General features: G+C 34.9%; 1 protein-coding gene across 2 annotated transcripts; it reads right to left on the minus strand.

Moving 5' to 3' along the window:
- Positions 1-2,179: 2,179 nt before the first annotated feature.
- On the minus strand, positions 2,180-6,762 carry LOC109188641 (transcriptional activator TAF-1-like). Of its 2 annotated transcripts, none has more exons than XM_019339290.1 (13): positions 6,494-6,762; positions 5,237-5,332; positions 5,006-5,050; positions 4,833-4,928; positions 4,515-4,595; positions 4,312-4,368; positions 4,007-4,167; positions 3,827-3,869; positions 3,672-3,720; positions 3,239-3,480; positions 3,039-3,116; positions 2,817-2,942; positions 2,180-2,726 (listed from the first exon to the last, which is right to left on the minus strand). In XM_019339290.1, the coding sequence occupies exons 2-13, from the start codon at positions 5,294-5,296 to the stop codon at positions 2,493-2,495; spliced, it is 1,272 nt and encodes a 423-aa protein (XP_019194835.1). In that variant the 5' UTR covers positions 5,297-5,332; positions 6,494-6,762; the 3' UTR covers positions 2,180-2,492. The 2 variants fall into 2 exon arrangements, with proteins under 2 accessions (XP_019194835.1, XP_019194836.1); XM_019339291.1 differs by having other exon boundaries at positions 5,237-5,344.
- Positions 6,763-18,438: the final 11,676 nt, after the last annotated feature.

Raw genomic sequence — 18,438 nt, forward strand, 5'->3', positions numbered from 1 at the left:
ATTATTTACCAAACAATTTTAAAAATCTTTGTTGTCAAACACTGTTAAAATGGAGAGTAGAGAAGCTGTGGCTTTGGAGGGAGACATGAGACAACAACCCTCACATGACACAGACACCAATATCATATAAAAGCAAGAAATAGAATAATTGTGTGGATAAACAGATGAGCATACATACATATTACATACATATGATTCAAACGTAGAAAACTCTCCATCTTCACCAACTATTCAATAAAAATTGCTTTGCTGTCTTCTGGAGAACTACGGCACCGCTCATTCAATCGTAAGTGTCGTTTAATTTGCCCATAGGCTTCGTGGTTTGTCTAGAGCCTAACCAGCAATGCAAGTTGTTATAATATATAATACATTCTGCTAGTCCCTTGGGTAACAATTTTGTGGAGAAAACCTTTTTTCAAATTGTTAAGTATCACAAAAATAATAATTAATGTTGCATGTGAGATTCAATCAAACTGTGCAAATAATACTTCATATTTCTACGGAAGCCTGTCGGGACTGATCTGAGGTCGCTGCGTCTATTTTAGCTTTCTATATTCAAATTATTTGTGTCCAATTCCCCCCTCAAACTCAAAATTAGCTAGTCCTCATAACATCCACAATAGTTCTCTCTTATTTTTTCATTTTGTGAGTCCAACTCTTCTACATCACCTTATAATCCCCCTTCCTATATATATATTTTCTCTTCAACCTTCCCCTTTTATCCTTTTCTTTTTATAGGTCCTACTCTGTCATTCTTATACACTTTTCTATATTAATAATTTCAACTTTATAATTATAATTTCAATTTTAAAACAAAATAGATTAAATAACAAAATAAAAAATTCTTTAAATTATAAAATATAATTTCATTAAATAATCAAAATATAATTTCATAGATTAAAATTTGTATTTGAAATCGTGTACAAAACAAATTAACACTCCGTAACATACAAAATTTTAAATATAACAACAATTAATACAATTAAAAATTTTAAAAATAATTAAAATTAAAATATAAAAATAAAAGTAAAAATAAGATTAAAAAAAATAATTTAACAAATAATCGCCTCTTGAGGCTGCTGTATTTTTAGAGAAAATTATATAAATTAGAAGGTGGAGAACAGTCGTCCCCAACCACTGCAAGTGAATTGTGACGCGTGAGCGTCACGCGCCATGCAGTCTGGAGATAGTCTCTCCGGAGAGTGGAGACTATCTCCCTCAGCTCCCCCCTCTTTCTCCCCTTCAACCCTATTCTCCCCCTTTCTTCCTCTTTCTCCCTCTTTCTCCTTCATTGGAGATGCCCTAAAAGTATCTCCAAGAGAGTTTTTTGTAAACTTTTTCAGCTCTTTAGAATAGTTGGTGGAAAGAAATGAAAGGAGAGAAAAGAAAAAATTAGAGCAATCTCAACAGATAATTTTTTTCTTACTTTTTGTGAGGCCAACTAAGAGAGAGAAAGAGAGTGAAAAAAAAAAAAAAAGCAAAAAAAAAAAAATCAAAATTTTTTTGGTCAATTTATGTGCCCCGCCCGGTTGGGTGCATTTGTGTGCATAACGACACAACGTGCAGCATGGCGCTTTGTATTTGCTTTTTTTTTTTTTTTTTTTTAGTAGACATCACAAAAGACAGGATTGTAGGAGCTCCTAGAGAAATGGAAATTTGAAAAACTGGATGAATGAAAAAATGAAAAAATGAAAAACTGAAAAAATAGAAAAGGAAAACTGGAAAAATGAAAAACTATTAATGAAAAAATAGAAAAATGAAGTAAATGACCACATCTCCTCTCTTTCCTCCATCTATTAATCGTGTAACAGCAAGTGTGCATCAGCGCACACACACCAACTGGTGGCATAAAACCTTTTTTTGTTTTTTTTGTTTTTTGTTTTTTTTTTTTTTTTTGTTTTGTTTTTCTCTCTCTTTTCCCCTACTCATCTATCATACTTGTAAAAAAACTTGGATTGATGAGGTAGCTCTAAGCATATATATCTCTTCAATTTCATTAGACCTTCTAGTTAGTTTCTATGATAAAAAACACAGCTTCATAATCCAACTGGCTTGGGAAAGGGCAACAACTTGTAATTAAACTAAATCTAACACAATAATCTGTACTAAGTTAGAAAAGCCATAATATTATCACACATGTACAGTACAGTAAAGACTCACATTCAGTTGTCGTGTGTTCCCAAGCAGTGAAGAAACAACAACCAAACCATTATCCATTATATAGTTAATAGTTGTTGAGAGTAGTTTATAGAACGTTGAATTTAGTAAATATACAGCTACTATCATGGCCCGGATGGCACTCTGAATAGCAGAGAAAAAACACATCTCAGTCTGCCAAGTGCTACATTACAGTATTACAAAAATCAGACTCCATGACTTTTAGTTTAGATCTTGTTCTACAGTTAGAAGTAATTCTGGGCTCATAAATTATGCCAAAATTACACCATCAAATGAAGCTTTTGACAACAAAAATCATAGGTTGCTTCATCATCTCATCCAGCTGCCACAGCATCAGTTCTAGGACTCCTGTCAGTGAGTTGGAGTTTCGTTCCGGAGCTATTATTCTCGTACATTTCCTCTTCCTCATCGTTATTCCTATTTACAGAGCTCGAGTTGTCAACTCTTGCGAGTAGGTTGACTGTAGTTACTGGTTGGGGTCTCTTGTCAGCAATCTTACCTAAACTTAGCTCTTCCATCTTTCCTAATTTTTCGTTTTTCAGTTTCTCCTGCAATTTCAACGGATAACCCCCATTCATCTTCTAAAATTCGATTAATAAAGATATCAGAGGAGAAGCAAAACAAACACGGGTACGTACCATTAGTGCAGCATTTTCGATCTTCAGCTTATCAGAACTTTCAGTTAGTTTGTTTATCTCAGATTTAAGGGTCATATTCTCAGCAGTCAGTGATTGGACCCGCATGGCCAACTCTTCGGCCTCAGCCTTAAGAGAACAACATCAAAGCAAAGAATAAGGAGAAAGCTCACAGGCTACTCTGATCACAAGTACTGCATTAACTGAGTTGTATTCAGCTCTTACCTGTTTCCTTAATCTTGATCTCCTAGCGGATTCCCTATTAGACTGTTTCCTTCTCTCACGCTTTAACTCACGCTCACTCTATATACAAAGATAGTATTGCAAAATCACAATCTCTACAAGGGACATAGCATGTGGTACCAAGTACTGAACATATATGTTACATCACACACACTAGGTCCACTTGGCACAAGAGAGTGTACCTGTAACCAGGAATCATTTGGCATTTGCGGATCGAGTTGTGGAACATTGGTTGGACTGGCCTTCAGATTTGCACCAGGACTTTTTATTTCAAGTCCAGTTGCCATGTTAGGGGAAAGCACAGATCCCATCACTTTTCCCGCTACATTCTGAGGAGAAACAGCCATACCTATCACCTTCCCAGTAGCTCTGCTGAGTTCCAAAGCAGGAGTTGGATAGCTCCGGGTCGGTGTCTTCTCATCAGCTGTCAGAAAATTGAAGAACAAAGGTATCAAGGGAAAGGTTTACATATGTTGCAAAGTGTTAGAAATGTAATCAATTATGAGAGGTGAAAATATCCAAATGTAACAAATTAACAGTTTGGGAAATTTTGTATGCTTGTTTCATTGGTTTTCTTTTGTCAATTATAATGGTAGGGAAAGGAATAACTCTTACAATCAGTAGGAGTAGTCTCCCGGCTTCTCTTCTTATTGTTTTCACCGGCCTAGATTATGAAGAGAAAGCAATATGATCAAATGACATTTTCTCCATGCTCATATAAATAAGCACACATGTTCAGGGATTGGGAACCAGGGAATAAGGTTACTTACCCCAGCTGCATTACTTCCATCGCTGGATCCTTCAGTGTCCGCACTGTTTACAATGCATGGCAACAGTTAGTTCAAAGTATTGTGGTTTGAGAGGCTTTATTACCAGAGAAAGGAAGAGTTTAAGTTAAATGTGAGCCACAGTTCTACTTGAAACTTCAATGCTGAAGTAAATCAACCAACCTCTGGGAATGTTCCTGGTCAGCTCCACCTTCACTATTGTCTGTGTTGCCATTTCTTGTTGACATTGCAAGCCCATCAAAGCCTTTCAGCTTGCGTATCAAACCTTGATCTGTATTCCCTGAAGACTTGCCAGATGTATCAGCACTTAAAGAAGCAACAGCCTACAAATGCCAAATAAGTACTGCACTTCAGTACTTGATGGTAAACCATCAATCCTTGATGTGATCACTAAAGCAAGCTTACTTCTGGTAACAGAAATAAAATAAAAAGTAAAAGGGAATTCATAAAGGCATATGTAACTTTACCATTGCTTCAGAAACTGCAGGAGACGCTGTGACTCCATGACCTTGAGCATGTGAACCCTAAAATTATGCAGAAAAGAATCAGTTGAACAATCAACATGGTCCGAGGATGCATAATTGTCATGATACAGGCATCTTCAAACAAGGATGATGCTTATTATAAGATGCCATATATTAAAAATAACAGTGAATAAATGCACACTTACAACAGGAACTCCAGGAGGTGCATAAACTCCTCCATGGGCATATACTGCAGCATATGGTGCCCCATAAGGTGGTATCATAGGCTGAAACAAATTACCAATTGGATTAACAGCCATCATTGTTTTTTTTATCTCTCTGTTTTTTTTTTTTTCCATAAGAAAATTAATATGCTACAAAAAAAAAAAAAAATTTAATAATAATAATAATATAATATACACCCTACTTGTCTAGGTGTCCAGCAATTTGACGATATTAAGATTTACATTACAAAAGTTATTCAAATAGAAGCATAAACTATCTTGATGGTTTTGGTTTAGTACCTGTGGTGGTCCCCACATATATGGGTGAGGAGCATGACCAGGTGCAACGGCTGAGTTGAAATATGCAGGTGCAGTGACTCGGGGTCCATAATAGGCCTGATTATTATTCTTTCTTAAGTTGCTAATATCACACTGAACAACAAAATGGTTGAAGTATATGTTTAATCATGTACCTGCATGGCTGCCCAATCAGGATACACATGAATATTGCCCAGTTCCTGTAAACAATTGAAATGGATTTTAAAATAATATGCAACTCAGTATATTAGGCATTCAAATATACATCAGTTAATTCAGATATTGACAAATCAATCTAGCTGTGATGCATCATGCATACAAGAAAAGTGTCAAATTAACAAAAGTTGTTCCAGACTATACATATGATTTTCACAATTTTAGCTTACCGGCGTGGGTGAAGATGACTTCTCAGGTTTACAAGATTTCCCTTCCTCGCTGCTTCCCATGGCTTATGGCCAACTGGATACTCCAGCAATTCAATGCTAAAGCAAAAACTTTGTTTTCGTGTCACCAGTCAAAATTATGCTAATGAACTTTAATAAAAATATTATCTAGTAATTACTAAAAAAAAGGTGCAAGACTTCAAGCTGAACAATGTAGCAATAAATCAATATGAGCGTGTGTTTTAGCATGATTTGTTTAGGCATTGCAACAGGCTCGCCATTACAATGCCATGGAAAGTGCTGGTAGTGCAATAACTTTCAAGCCTATTGAAGCAGGGATACACCATGACAAAAACATAGGAAAAAAGAAAAAATCAAACGCAGTAATATGTTGCTAAAACACAACAAACAAACAAACAAAAACCCAAACTATGACACTCCTCCCTTGTATAAAACTTCAGACTACTGGTTATGGGGAGACATTTATTCAAAACTCATTGTCTAGGAAAACAAGACTTGTTATAGAATCTTACAAGTTTCGAAAATCCAATTAACATTTTCCTACAAACACTCCAGAAACATTACCTTGCCATATCTTTATCCTGTGACACAAAATTCTTGCAATAACATCCTATTTCATGATCAGATCCAAGTTAGCTTCATTCAGTGTGCTCTAGAATGCTAAGTGGAATAGCCATTGCCAGCAAATGTTTCAGTGTGAAGTAGATCCTTAACAAAACTCTTGTCCATTTACCAAACAATACTATCATGTCTTCTTTGTTTACGTTTCCATTACCCAAAAACATGTAATTTAAGATATTTTCTCTGGTTTAGAGAAATATGAACATGCAGAATTAATGTAGAGGGGTAAAGACAAAACTGAGGGGCATAATTGTCCAAATAGAGTTTCCACTCAAATCAAGTGAATAGAAACAAAGTATAACAGTACTCTCAACCTAAAGATAACCTACAAGGAAAGGACAAACTTATCCTCGTCTGATGCCTCGGAAACATAAAACTAGAAATCACACAAGAATCTAGAATCCCATATCATAAATTTATTGCAAAAATAGTGGTATTAACTCAAATTTACACCCTTGCTGATTCAAATCCTTAAACATTTCATCGTTTTAACTTCCTACCTCACTGTTGAACGCAGTCAAAATAAATAAATTAGACAATAAAACATCAATCAATTATGAGTAGTATGAAATTAAAGTTGGAAAAAAAAATATAAAATTTCTAGGAAATTCAACGTACCTTAAGCTTCGGGAGAGAGAAAAGCTCCAGAAAATGTAAATTTTAAGCTAGTTATGTGAAAAGTTCGGCATTTTCTCTCTCTACTTTCTCTCTAAAAAGAGTCCAGAAAAGAGAGGAGAATGAAAGTGTGCTTTGAACTGGGGAGAGAGAGAGAGAGAGAGAGAGAGCAGAGAATGGAGAAAGAAAGTAGAGGGAGAGCGCCAAGGAAAAAAAATCCACGTCACTAAACACGTGTATACACTTGATAAAAGTCACGTATATGTAGGCGTAGGGAGTATAGTATAGGGAGTAGTATACGGCGTATATGCAGCGGCGGAGCGGTGAAGGTGGATGGCTGAGCTGGCGCATTCAAAGTTGCAGCTTGCTATTAACTGATCATCATTGGGGCTTGCCGTACACGTGGCGGATCTCCACCCTATCTACGCGTCCACCAGCTTCACAATTCTTATTGGCCAACTAATTCCACCACTCATGTGGCTGACGTGCTCATTTAACCTAATTCTTTTTTATTTCAAATGTGTTACCACTTTAGCTTCGCTCTTTACTTTCAAAAAGTAAATTTATATATATTCATTAATCACACAATAAGTTAAATAAATATAGTTGACACAGACTTATCTTACCCATTCAATATGTAATATTTAAAAGAAGGAATTAAGACTCGAATTTCGACAATAGTAATATGAGAATTATAGACAAAGTATACAGATTTTTTATGTACTATTTTATATATATATATATATATATATATATATATATATATATATATATATATATATAATGGATCATGTGAAACGATTGTCTTAGGTGAAAAAATAGAGTATAATTTAGGGTCTAATTATATCCGTAGATTGAGTCCAGATCAAGGGTTTAAATTGGAGATGTTTTTTAAAAAATTACAGTGGCATTATGGTAATTTTGTTTACATAAGTTAGTTTATTTTGTCTTTTGGTGCATATTTTTTCTTCTCGTAGAGCACAATATTATGTCTTCTAGAGCACAATGTTGTATCTTTGAGAGCACCCTTATATGCCTTCAAGTTCACATTGCTTATTGTTGAGCATCTAGAGCACATTATTGTTTCTTCAAGAGCATATTGTTGTGCCTTTAAATTGTATATTGTTTTGCCTTAGTGTACATATTCTTCATCCTTGCAGAGCACATTGTTTAGCCTTCCAGAGCACACATTATTGTGCATTTTAGTGCACATTGTTGTGTCTTTTAGTACACATTGGTGTCTTCTAGTGTTTTGTTCGTAGGTGTCATATATATATATATATATATATATATATATATATATATATATATATATATATATATATATATATATATATATATATATATATATTGGTTCCTGTGAGGTCATGTCTTCCCGTGCGGTCAATTTGACATACCCCATTAGGTATGTATAAATGCACCATACAGTGTTCAAAAATACACCAGAATGAAATGTCAAAAAACACACCACACAAAAAAAAAAAAAAAATACACCACACATAATGGTGTATTTACGAACACTGTGTGATGCATTTTTACGTACCTAATGGTGGATGCCGCACTGACCGCACGGGAAGACCTGACCTCACAGGAACCTGACTATATATATATATATATATATATATATATATATATATATATATATATATATATATATATATATATATATATATATTAGGAATAAAGTGTAATGGTTTTGATATGCCAAATTTGTATTTGTAGATCCCCTAATTTTATTTTATAGGCCTAGTAGAGTCTTAGACCATGATCGGGAAATTATTTAATTATGAAAAGAGAAAAACATAGGAAGATGGAAGAAAATAGAAAAAGAAGATATAAAGCCGAAAATCAAGAATTTGTCTGGAGAAAATGACAAATTGAAGAAGAAGATGAATGATACAATAATTCACGTCAATGCTACTCAAAGAAGATATCCCAGAAGAATTTTCGTGAAGAAAATTAATGTTGGAAGAATGCATGAAATTGACTTGGAGATCAAGCATCTATGGAAAGAAAGGAGTACATCAAATATGATTGGAGATTTAATCAAAAGTTGTACAGATGAAGTGGATGATGCTTGATATATTATGCAAAATGGCTCAAGTTCAAAACTCACCATTAATAATTTTACAAGGTAAAATTTGAGAAGCCAAATTAAATTAATCTAGGAATTGGGAGCCGGTTTCATAGCAATTGAAATTGGGAGCCAGTTTCTCTTGGAAAAATACTAGTTTAACATATTCTCACAAGGAGAAATACTAGTTTAACTAGTATGGGATTAAATTGATGAATATTTTTAAATCCCAAAGATACAAAGACCACTTCAGAGCTGATCAGAGAAGCCGTTCTACACCCAGGTATTCCCACTCAACGTAAAACCAGAGGAAATATCAGATGAAGTTTGAGAACCCATTTACATGGAGATGAAGCTCTAACAACGGCTAGTTATCCTTTCTGACATCTTTGCAGAAGATAAGATAAGATCTCTGACAAAAAGATACAAGATTTCAAAAATGAGAGCGTCTCTTTCCAACGGACAGATTCTCATTACCAGCTATAAAATGATGAAGATATGAAGACTTGAAGAGCAGAAGAGCATAACACGAAAAGAGATAGAGTAGTTGAGAAAATTCGAAACTCATCAAGAGATCGAATAGAGCAATTAAGCTTGAAAAGAGCATAGAGCAAAAATCTCATTTGGTACAGAGCATACCAAAAATCTTCAAGTGAGAAGTGAGAAAAGAAAAAGAACTCAGAGAGCTTCAAAAGAAAAATATTCAGAGAGTTCTTAAACAGAGCAAAGAAGAGCAAAAATATCAAGTGCTTTACTTGATATATTCACAGAGAGAAAACACTCAGAGCTATCAAGAGAAATCATTCCAGAGTGTTTATCTTCATCAAAGAGACCTGCGCATCATTGAAGATCATCTACAGAGTCTCAGAAGTTGGAAGCAAGACAACACTTGTTTTGGAGCAAAACAAGAGAAGGGAGGAAAGTAGCACGGAGCTGTGAAATCCTGGATTGTCACACGGAGCTGTGAGATCCGAAGCAGCAGTGTCGGAGGCACTGAGCGTGATTGGTGTGGGCTTGGTGATCAAAGCACCAGATCACGGGATACGTTTCTACCGGAGTGTGGAAGACGGGGGGAAAGTAACGCGGAGTCGTGAAATCCTGGGATAGTAGCGCGGCGACGTGAAACCCGAAGCAGCAGTGTGGTGTCACTGGGCGTGATTAGTGCGGGCTTGGTGATCAAAGCACTAGATCACGGAATTCATTGTATATTGGAACCAAGAAGTGGTGGATATAGTGAATTGGCTCTTGGAGAAAAGAGCAAGTGGAGTAGGAGGATTACACCACCTCGCGAACCACTATAATTGTCTTGTGTTCTTTACTGCTTTCTTTACTTACCGCTCTTTACATATTCGCTCTACACGAGATATACTGCTCACACAATCTCACACACACTTTATGTTTATTTATTTCCGCTGTGCACCATACTCTAACAATCTAGTTAAGAGTTTTGGTTTATCTCTGGCTTAGCAATTGTTGTGCTGTGCGAAAAAGTTTGAAAGTCTATTCACCCCCCCCCCCCCCCCCCCCCCCCTCTAGACTTTCACCTTACCTCTTTTGGGACCAACAACACCATATAAGCATAAATCAACCCCAATATGACCCCAAGGAATAAGGTATCTTTAACACCTATCAGTGCGTGAAACATGATTCTCAAACCTAAAGTTCATGAGTTTGATTCTTGTCAACACTCTTTCTGTCGGGCTTGTCGCATAGGGGTTTCCTTGTGTCAATATATATTAAAAAACATTTGATCTTCAAATGAATCACTAATTACTAATTTTAATTGAATATTAATGTGATCGTTTATGAATTGTGTTGAAGATCATTTATTAAATTTAGTATTTTCAATAGTTGTGGCATATTTTTGTGTCTTACAATGCACATTTTTGCCTTCTAGTGCATATTGTTATGCCTTTCAGAGCACATTATTGTGCCTTTTAGTGCACATTGTTGTGTCTTTTAGTGCACATTGTTGTGTCTTCCAGTGTTTTGATCGTAGGTGCCATATATATATCACTAATTACTAATTTTAGTTGAACAATGTGATTGTTTATGATTTGTGTTGAATATCATGTATTAAATTTATTCTTTTAAATAATTTTTTCATATTTTTCTACCTAAGAGTACACATTTTTGTCTTTCCAGAGTTCCAGTACATATTTTTATGCCTTCTAAAGCACATTGTTTTGTCTTATAGTGCACATTATGTTTTCTTCCAATTTTAAGATCGTAGGTGTTATATATATATATATATATATATATATATATATATATATATATATATATATATATATATATTAAAGAGCATTTGATCTTCGAATGAATCACTAATTACTAATTTTAATTGAATATTGTGATCGTTTATGAATTGTGATGAAGACCATCCATTTATTAAATTTAGTATTTTCAATAGTTGTTGCATATTTTTATGTCTTACGGTGCACATTTTTGCCTTCTAGTGCATATTATTATGCCTTACAGAGCATATTATTGTGTCATCCGGTGCACATTGTTGTTGATCGTAAATGGTGATTTTTTTTAAAAAAGATGAGTTGATCTATGGTTGAGGTTACACTGCATTTTTCACCTGCGGCCTTCGCCGCACCAGAACTTAAGCATATATATATATTGAATTAGTCTAGTAGAATCAAACATGAATAAATTAATTGAATTTGCACAAGTGATTGATGAGCAAAAATTGCTATTGATGTCAGGGCAAGCTGATTTATCCCCTAATTATAGCAACATGACAGTTATAGAGTCTTTTTGTGAGTCATTTGAGCCTTCAGAAATATCTATTCTTCCACCGAAGCAATCAAAGAACAAGTGTAGTGGTAATCGTATGAAAGGAAGCAATGAGTTGACAGTGGATGCAACTAAGAAACCTAAAAGATTATGCCATACTTGTAACATTTATAATCATCATGACACTAGGAACTATCTGCTTGGAAGAGATGATTGATTGTTTTCTGGTTTTAGTAATAGATTCTATACAATTTTGTAGTACATTACATGCCAAAAACAATAGAAACATATTCTATGAAGCTTTATTTGATTGCCCATAAAAAATGCACAGGAAGTGATAAAATTGTACTTTGTAAGATACAACGATGTGCACTGAAAGCATAAATTGAACTGAAAGGTTGTTAACAAAGTGCTTTGTAAGGCCAAACAATGTGCATTGTAAGGCCAACCAAAGTGCTTTGTAAGGCACAACAATGTTCACTGCAAGGCCATACAAAGTGCTCTGTAAGGTAAACAATGTGCATTGTAAAGCCAAACAATATGCACTATAACTTTTAAAAAAGATTGACTATTTCCTTATCTTTATTATTTTTTTAAAAAATATTTTTTCTTTTAAAGTCATAGACTTCATTAGATAGAATTGGTAGTATATTACGTGCCAAAAAATTTGGTAATAGAATAAACATATTCTATTAAGATTTATTTAATTGGCCATAAAAAAAATGCACTAAAAGTGATTGCATATTCTATTATGAATTGTGTTGAAGATCATTTATTAAATTTAGTATTTTCAATAGTTGTTGCATATTTTTGTGTCTTACAATGCACATTTTTGCCTTCTAGTGCATATTGTTATGCCTTTCAGAGCACATTATTGTGCCTTTTAGTGCACATTGTTGTGTCTTTTAGTGCACATTGTTGTGTCTTCCAGTGTTTTGATCATAGGTGTCATATATATATCACTAATTACTAATTTTAGTTGAACAATGTGATTGTTTATGATTTGTGTTGAATATCATGTATTAAATTTATTCTTTTAAATAATTTTTTCATATTTTTCTACCTAAGAGTACACATTTTTGTCTTTCCAGAGTTCCAGTACATATTTTTATGCCTTCTAAAGCACATTGTTTTGTCTTATAGTGCACATTATGTTTTCTTCCAATTTTAAGATCGTAGGTGTTTAATATATATATATATATATATATATATATATATATATATATATATATATATATATATGTATATATATATATATATATATATATATATATATTAAAGAGCATTTGATCTTCGAATGAATCACTAATTACTAATTTTAATTGAATATTGTGATCGTTTATGAATTGTGTTGAAGACCATTTATTAAATTTAGTATTTTCAATAGTTGTTGCATATTTTTGTGTCTTACGGTGCACATTTTTGCCTTCTAGTGCATATTATTATGCCTTCTAGAGCATATTATTGTGTCATCCGGTGCACATTGTTGTTGATCATAAATGGTAATTTTTTTAAAAAAGATGAGTTGATCTATGGTTGAGGTTACACTGCATTTTTCACCTGCGGCCTTCGCCGCACCAGAACCTAAGCATATATATATTGAATTAGTCTAGCAGAATCAAACATGGATAAATTAATTGAATTTGCACAAGTGATTGATGAGCAAAAATTGCTATTGATGTCAGGACAAGCTGATTTATCCCCTAATTATAGCAACATGACAGTTATAGGGTCTTTTTACGAGTCATTTGAGCCTTCTGAAATATCTATTCTTCCACCGAAGCAAGCAAAGAACAAGCGTAGTGGTAATCGTATGAAAGGAAGCAATGAGTTGACAGTGGATGTAACTAAGAAACCTAAAAGATTATGCCATACTTGTAACATTTATAATCATCATGACACTAGGAACTATTTGCTTGGAAGAGATGATTGATTGTTTTCTGGTTTTAGTAGTAGATTCTATACAATTTTGTAGTACATTACATGCCAAAAACAATAGAAACATATTCTATGAAGCTTTATTTGATTGCCCATAAAAAATGCACAGGAAGTGATAAAATTGTACTTTGTAAGATACAACGATGTGCACTGAAAGCATAAATTGAACTGAAAGGTTGTTAACAAAGTGCTTTGTAAGGCTAAACAATGTGCATTGTAAGACCAACCAAAGTGCTTTGTAAGGCACAACAATGTTCACTGCAAGGCCATACAAAGTGCTATGTAAGGTCAAACAATGTGCATTGTAAAGCCAAACAATATGCACTATAACTTTTAAAAAAGATTGACTATTTCCTTATTTTTATTATTTTTTAAAAAATATTTTTTCTTTTAAAGGCATAGACTTCATTAGATAGAATTGGTAGTATATTACGTGCCAAAAAATTTGGTAACAGAATAAACATATTCTATTAAGATTTATTTAATTGGCCATAAAAAAAATACACTAAAAGTGATAAAATTGTGCTCTGGAAGACACAACAATATGCACGAGAAGCATTGTTAAAGGTCGTTAACAATGTGCACTTTAAGACCAAACAATGTGATCTATAAGGTAAAATAATGTGCTTTGTTAGGCTAAACAATGTGCATTATAACCTTTTAAAGGGATGATTGACTATTTTTCTTATTTTTTATAAGATTTTCTCTTTTAAAATCATAGACTTCATTCTATAAAATTTGATAGTAAATTACATGCCAAAAATTGTATAATAAACATATTTTGTTAATATTTATTTAATAAAACTGTGCATTGTAAGGCAAAATAATGTGCATTGAAAGGCACAACAACATGCACTGTAAGGCACATCAATGTGCACTGCAAGTCCAAACAAAGTGCTCTATAAGAGGCTAAACAATGTGTACTGTAAAATACAAAAATATGCACTGCAAGCCCAAACAACGTGCTCTACAAGGCCAAACAATGAGCTCTGTTAGGCTAAACAATGTGCATTATAACCTTTTAAGGAGATGATTTGCTATTTTCCTTAATTTTTTTTTTAAATTTTGTCTCTTGTAAAGTCATAGACTTCATTCTAAGAGATAAAACAATTGTTAATATTTATTTGATAGTAAGTTACATGCCAAAAACTGTATAATAAACATATTTTGTTAATATTTATTTAATAAAATTGTGCACTGTACGTAAAGCTGAACAAAGTTCTATTTAAGGCACAACGTACAATGTGCACTACAAGCCCAAACAATGTGCTTTGTAAGGCACAACAATGTACAATGCAAGCTCAAACAATGTGCTCTGTAAGGCACAAAAATATATGTACACTGTAAGCCCAAACAGTTTGCTCTATAAGGCATAACAATGTGCACTACAAGCCCAAACAAAGTGCTCTGTGAGGCTAAATAATGTGCACTGCAAGGCCAAACAGAGTACTCTATATGACCAAACAATGTGCACTGTAAGGCCAAACAATATTGAAAAAACCCGTGTATCTAGAAATCAATTTAACACTAAGGATTCTACTTGATTTTATGTTACGAGACAATTTCGCTGTTTAATTAAATCAATTTAATCAACGTATAAATAACGAAATTGAAAGCGTAAATAAAGTAAAGACACAGTAGAATTGTTACGCAGTTCGGAGCTCCTTCTCCTACGTCTGCGGGGCAACCCACGTCTGCCCAATCCACTAGATGTTCACCACAGAGTATTACAAGAGGTAACTACAAACGGCTCACAGCCTTTACCACTACAACTCTTCTAAAACACCTACTCAGGACTGAACCGTGCATGCCATAACCATCTTTGGTGTAGCACTTCAGCTGTCACAGGTACTGATTTGCAGTACAGATTTAAATCACAAATAATATAATCAATATTAAAGCAGTAATGTAGGAAGCTTGCATATAAAAGATCAGAATTTCAGAATTGGCAACTTCCTCTTTCGTTTTCCCTTCCTTATATACTGTACGCAACTCCCATTTCACCAAGCCTTGATTGTAGCTTCATATGTGGCTTGAATTCTTCTCAACCACTCATTCATTAATTGAGATCTTCAGACTTGCTTCTTTGTCCAATTCATTAACAATAAATCTCCACCACACATTTTAGCTTGGTCCAATAATACTAATTACAAATCAATTTTAATTAGCATTACACATTAATAAAATAAACTAATAAATTAGCCAATCTAATGTGTACTATCTTGTACACTTACAATCTCCCCCTTTGGCAATTTATTTGGTAAAACAATAGTATCATTATACTTTGGGAAAAGGAATGAATATTTTATTAACATCTCATAGTATGCGTACTGAACATATAAATGTGAAATTAAATTCTCTTAAGACCAGACCAAAGCTTATTTGTGTGTGGGATTTTATTTTGAACCTTGGTTGATGTTGACTCACAAACTTCATCCAATTAATAAAAAGTGAATCATGCACGAAATAGTGTTGTATCAAACATACCATATATGTCACGCTTTCCGTACTGAAATTTGAATTACTCCCCCTAACTTGGAGCTTTCCTTTCTTCATATGCTTTCCAAATAAAACCAATTCATACCATGCAGTCAACATACCAAATATACCAAGACATTCATACTTTCATACTTACTTCATTCATAGTCATACCAAAAAAAAATTATATAGTACCAAATTATTAATATACCATCCGAACCAGGGATTAACATCCATACCAAAATATTCCAAAAACCAAAAACTTACCAAATATCCAAACATTCCAAAATACCATTCCAAAATACTCCCCTTTTCTCCAATACTTCCCCTTTGTTTATGCCAAATAAATGACAAACAAACCGGTGAACATCATTTTAGTGGATTGGATTAACTTGCAGACGGGGTGCCCGACTCAGATTCATCACTCTCAGAAATAGAACCAGTGCCAGCGCCAGGGTTAGATCGAATCCGAGCATAGATAGCCTCCATTCTGGCGATTTCTTCCAACTGAGCACTCAACAATTGTTCTAAGCCATCAATGGTTATTTGTTGAGAAGCAACCGAGGTTCGGACTTGTGCAATTGACGCTTGAAGAGTGAGAACAATTTGACCGCGATCCATGAGCGTCGGAGGTTCCTTGATAGCTGTCGTAGGACGGGGATTCGGTGCAGAGGCAGTGTCAGCGGATGATGCAGGGGCAGACACAGAGCGTGGCAGTTGGTGCGCCGGGAGTGATCAAAAGCGTAGCTCTATCATCATAGTGATCCTTATTGGTCAACCGATCATCATATTTATAGACTGAAGCATTAGTAATCACCTCCTCATCTGTGTAGGGCTTGAACCCGTGTTCCTGTAGAAGTCCAAAAATGAGACTAGGAAACGGTAGGTGTACCTTAGGTTCCCTATGTCGCAAAAATTGAGCAAGATGGCCAAAGATGATTTCTCCAAGATTGAGAGGGAGTCGGTTCCTGATCTTGTAGAGAAGGGCAGCAAGCTGGTCAGACACAAGATGATGACGAACAGCCGGCATCCTATTTGTTGAGGCTAGCCGTAACAGAACAGAGTAGACCGTGGTGAGCTTTAGGCTCTCAACTAGTCCGGTTTTTGGCCAAGTGACGATCTTGTTGTGAGTTAAAGCAGCGGCTAGGAGATTAGGACTCGGGTCAGGAGCAGCTTGATGATTTGGAGTACCCAAATAGGAATTAATCACTGCCGGACTTAAGGGATACCATTTATCCCGAATAAACACTTGTTGAAATCGCGGTGACCCCTCCGAAAACGTATCCAATGTTAAATTCGTGTAGAACTCGGTAGTGAGCCATCTGGAATACGGGCCAACATGAATGAGTGAGGCAAGCAGGTATTGATCTCGTAAAATAGGCACAATGTTGCATTTTTCTGTCAATTCCTCCACATTGATGGATTTCTCCAGAATAAAATCCCTAGTAGCATGAACATTCCAGTCAGACATCAAATCTGGAGACAGTAAAATAGGATGATATTTCTTCTTGGGTTGTTTCATCTTTGAGCCAGAGCGGACAGTAGCAGCTGTTGGTGCAGGGGCTGGACTTGGTACTGGGCCTGAAACTGATCTGGACCTTGTCATTCTGGGTGGCAATGTGGACCCTCTTTTTGATTGCTTGGAATCAGACAAGTAGACAACATCATCCAATGCTCCAATTTTTCTTTTCTCGACTGTACCTGAACCAGTAATTTTTTCTTTCCCTTTTCGGGAAGATTTGCCCACGGGCACAGAGATAATGGGAACAGAATCATGTGAGGTGGGCACAGGGATGGGAACCTCTGCGGATTTCGAGACTGGAATGGTTATGGGAATAGAGAATGCAGCACAAGTCATGGGAGACACATATTGATTAATATTTCAAATGGTGAAGGGAGATGACACAGCATGCACTAAATCAGATAATGGCACAAGATTTTTAGGTAATTTATTTGAAGAAGAATCGTACGGATCACCTTGTAAAGGAAAGGAATGGGCACACATATCACTAGAGGGAATGGTAGATACAAACTGATCTGGCAAAGAAATGTTGAAACCAGTATCTAAGTTTAATATTAAATTTCGAGAATAAATTAAATATGAGAGGTCAAATGAGCCGTATAAGGTAACAAGAGGGCGTGAGGCGTGAGATGATAATTTTTAGATAGAGGTTTGGGGAAAAAATGAACTACATGGTTTGGTTTTAACTGGTATTAAATATGGGAAAAGAAAACTTTATGGATTAAAAAAAATCGAAAGAGTCCTTCTGCAACAAAGTTAAACAAACAGCCAAGTTAACGTAAAAAGATTAATTAGAATTTATTTGTAATACCTGGTTTGGTAGATTAAGCTGTGCAACTGGGGCAAACGTTTCGTCGTAGTCGATTCCTTCAATTTGGGAGTAGCCTTGAGCTACAAGCCGCGCTTTATTTTTAGCGATGTTGCCAGCTGCATTGGTTTTGTTGCGAAAGATCCATTTGGTACCTACAACATTAACATTGTTAGGTTTAGGAATGAGAGACCATACCTTATTTCGTTCGAACTGCCGCAGTTCTTCTTGCATGGCCTTAATCCTGTGTTCGTCTGTTAGAGCTCCTTTGATATTCTTCGGTTCGATCTGCGAAGTATAACAAGAATATCCTGCTAGTTGAAGGTAATCACATTTCAGTTTACCTCTGGTTTTTACGCCTGAATTAGGATCTCCAATTACAT

This window comes from Ipomoea nil, unplaced genomic scaffold, assembly GCF_001879475.1.
Source record: "Ipomoea nil cultivar Tokyo-kokei standard unplaced genomic scaffold, Asagao_1.1 scaffold1447, whole genome shotgun sequence".
Taxonomy (NCBI): domain Eukaryota; kingdom Viridiplantae; phylum Streptophyta; class Magnoliopsida; order Solanales; family Convolvulaceae; genus Ipomoea; species Ipomoea nil.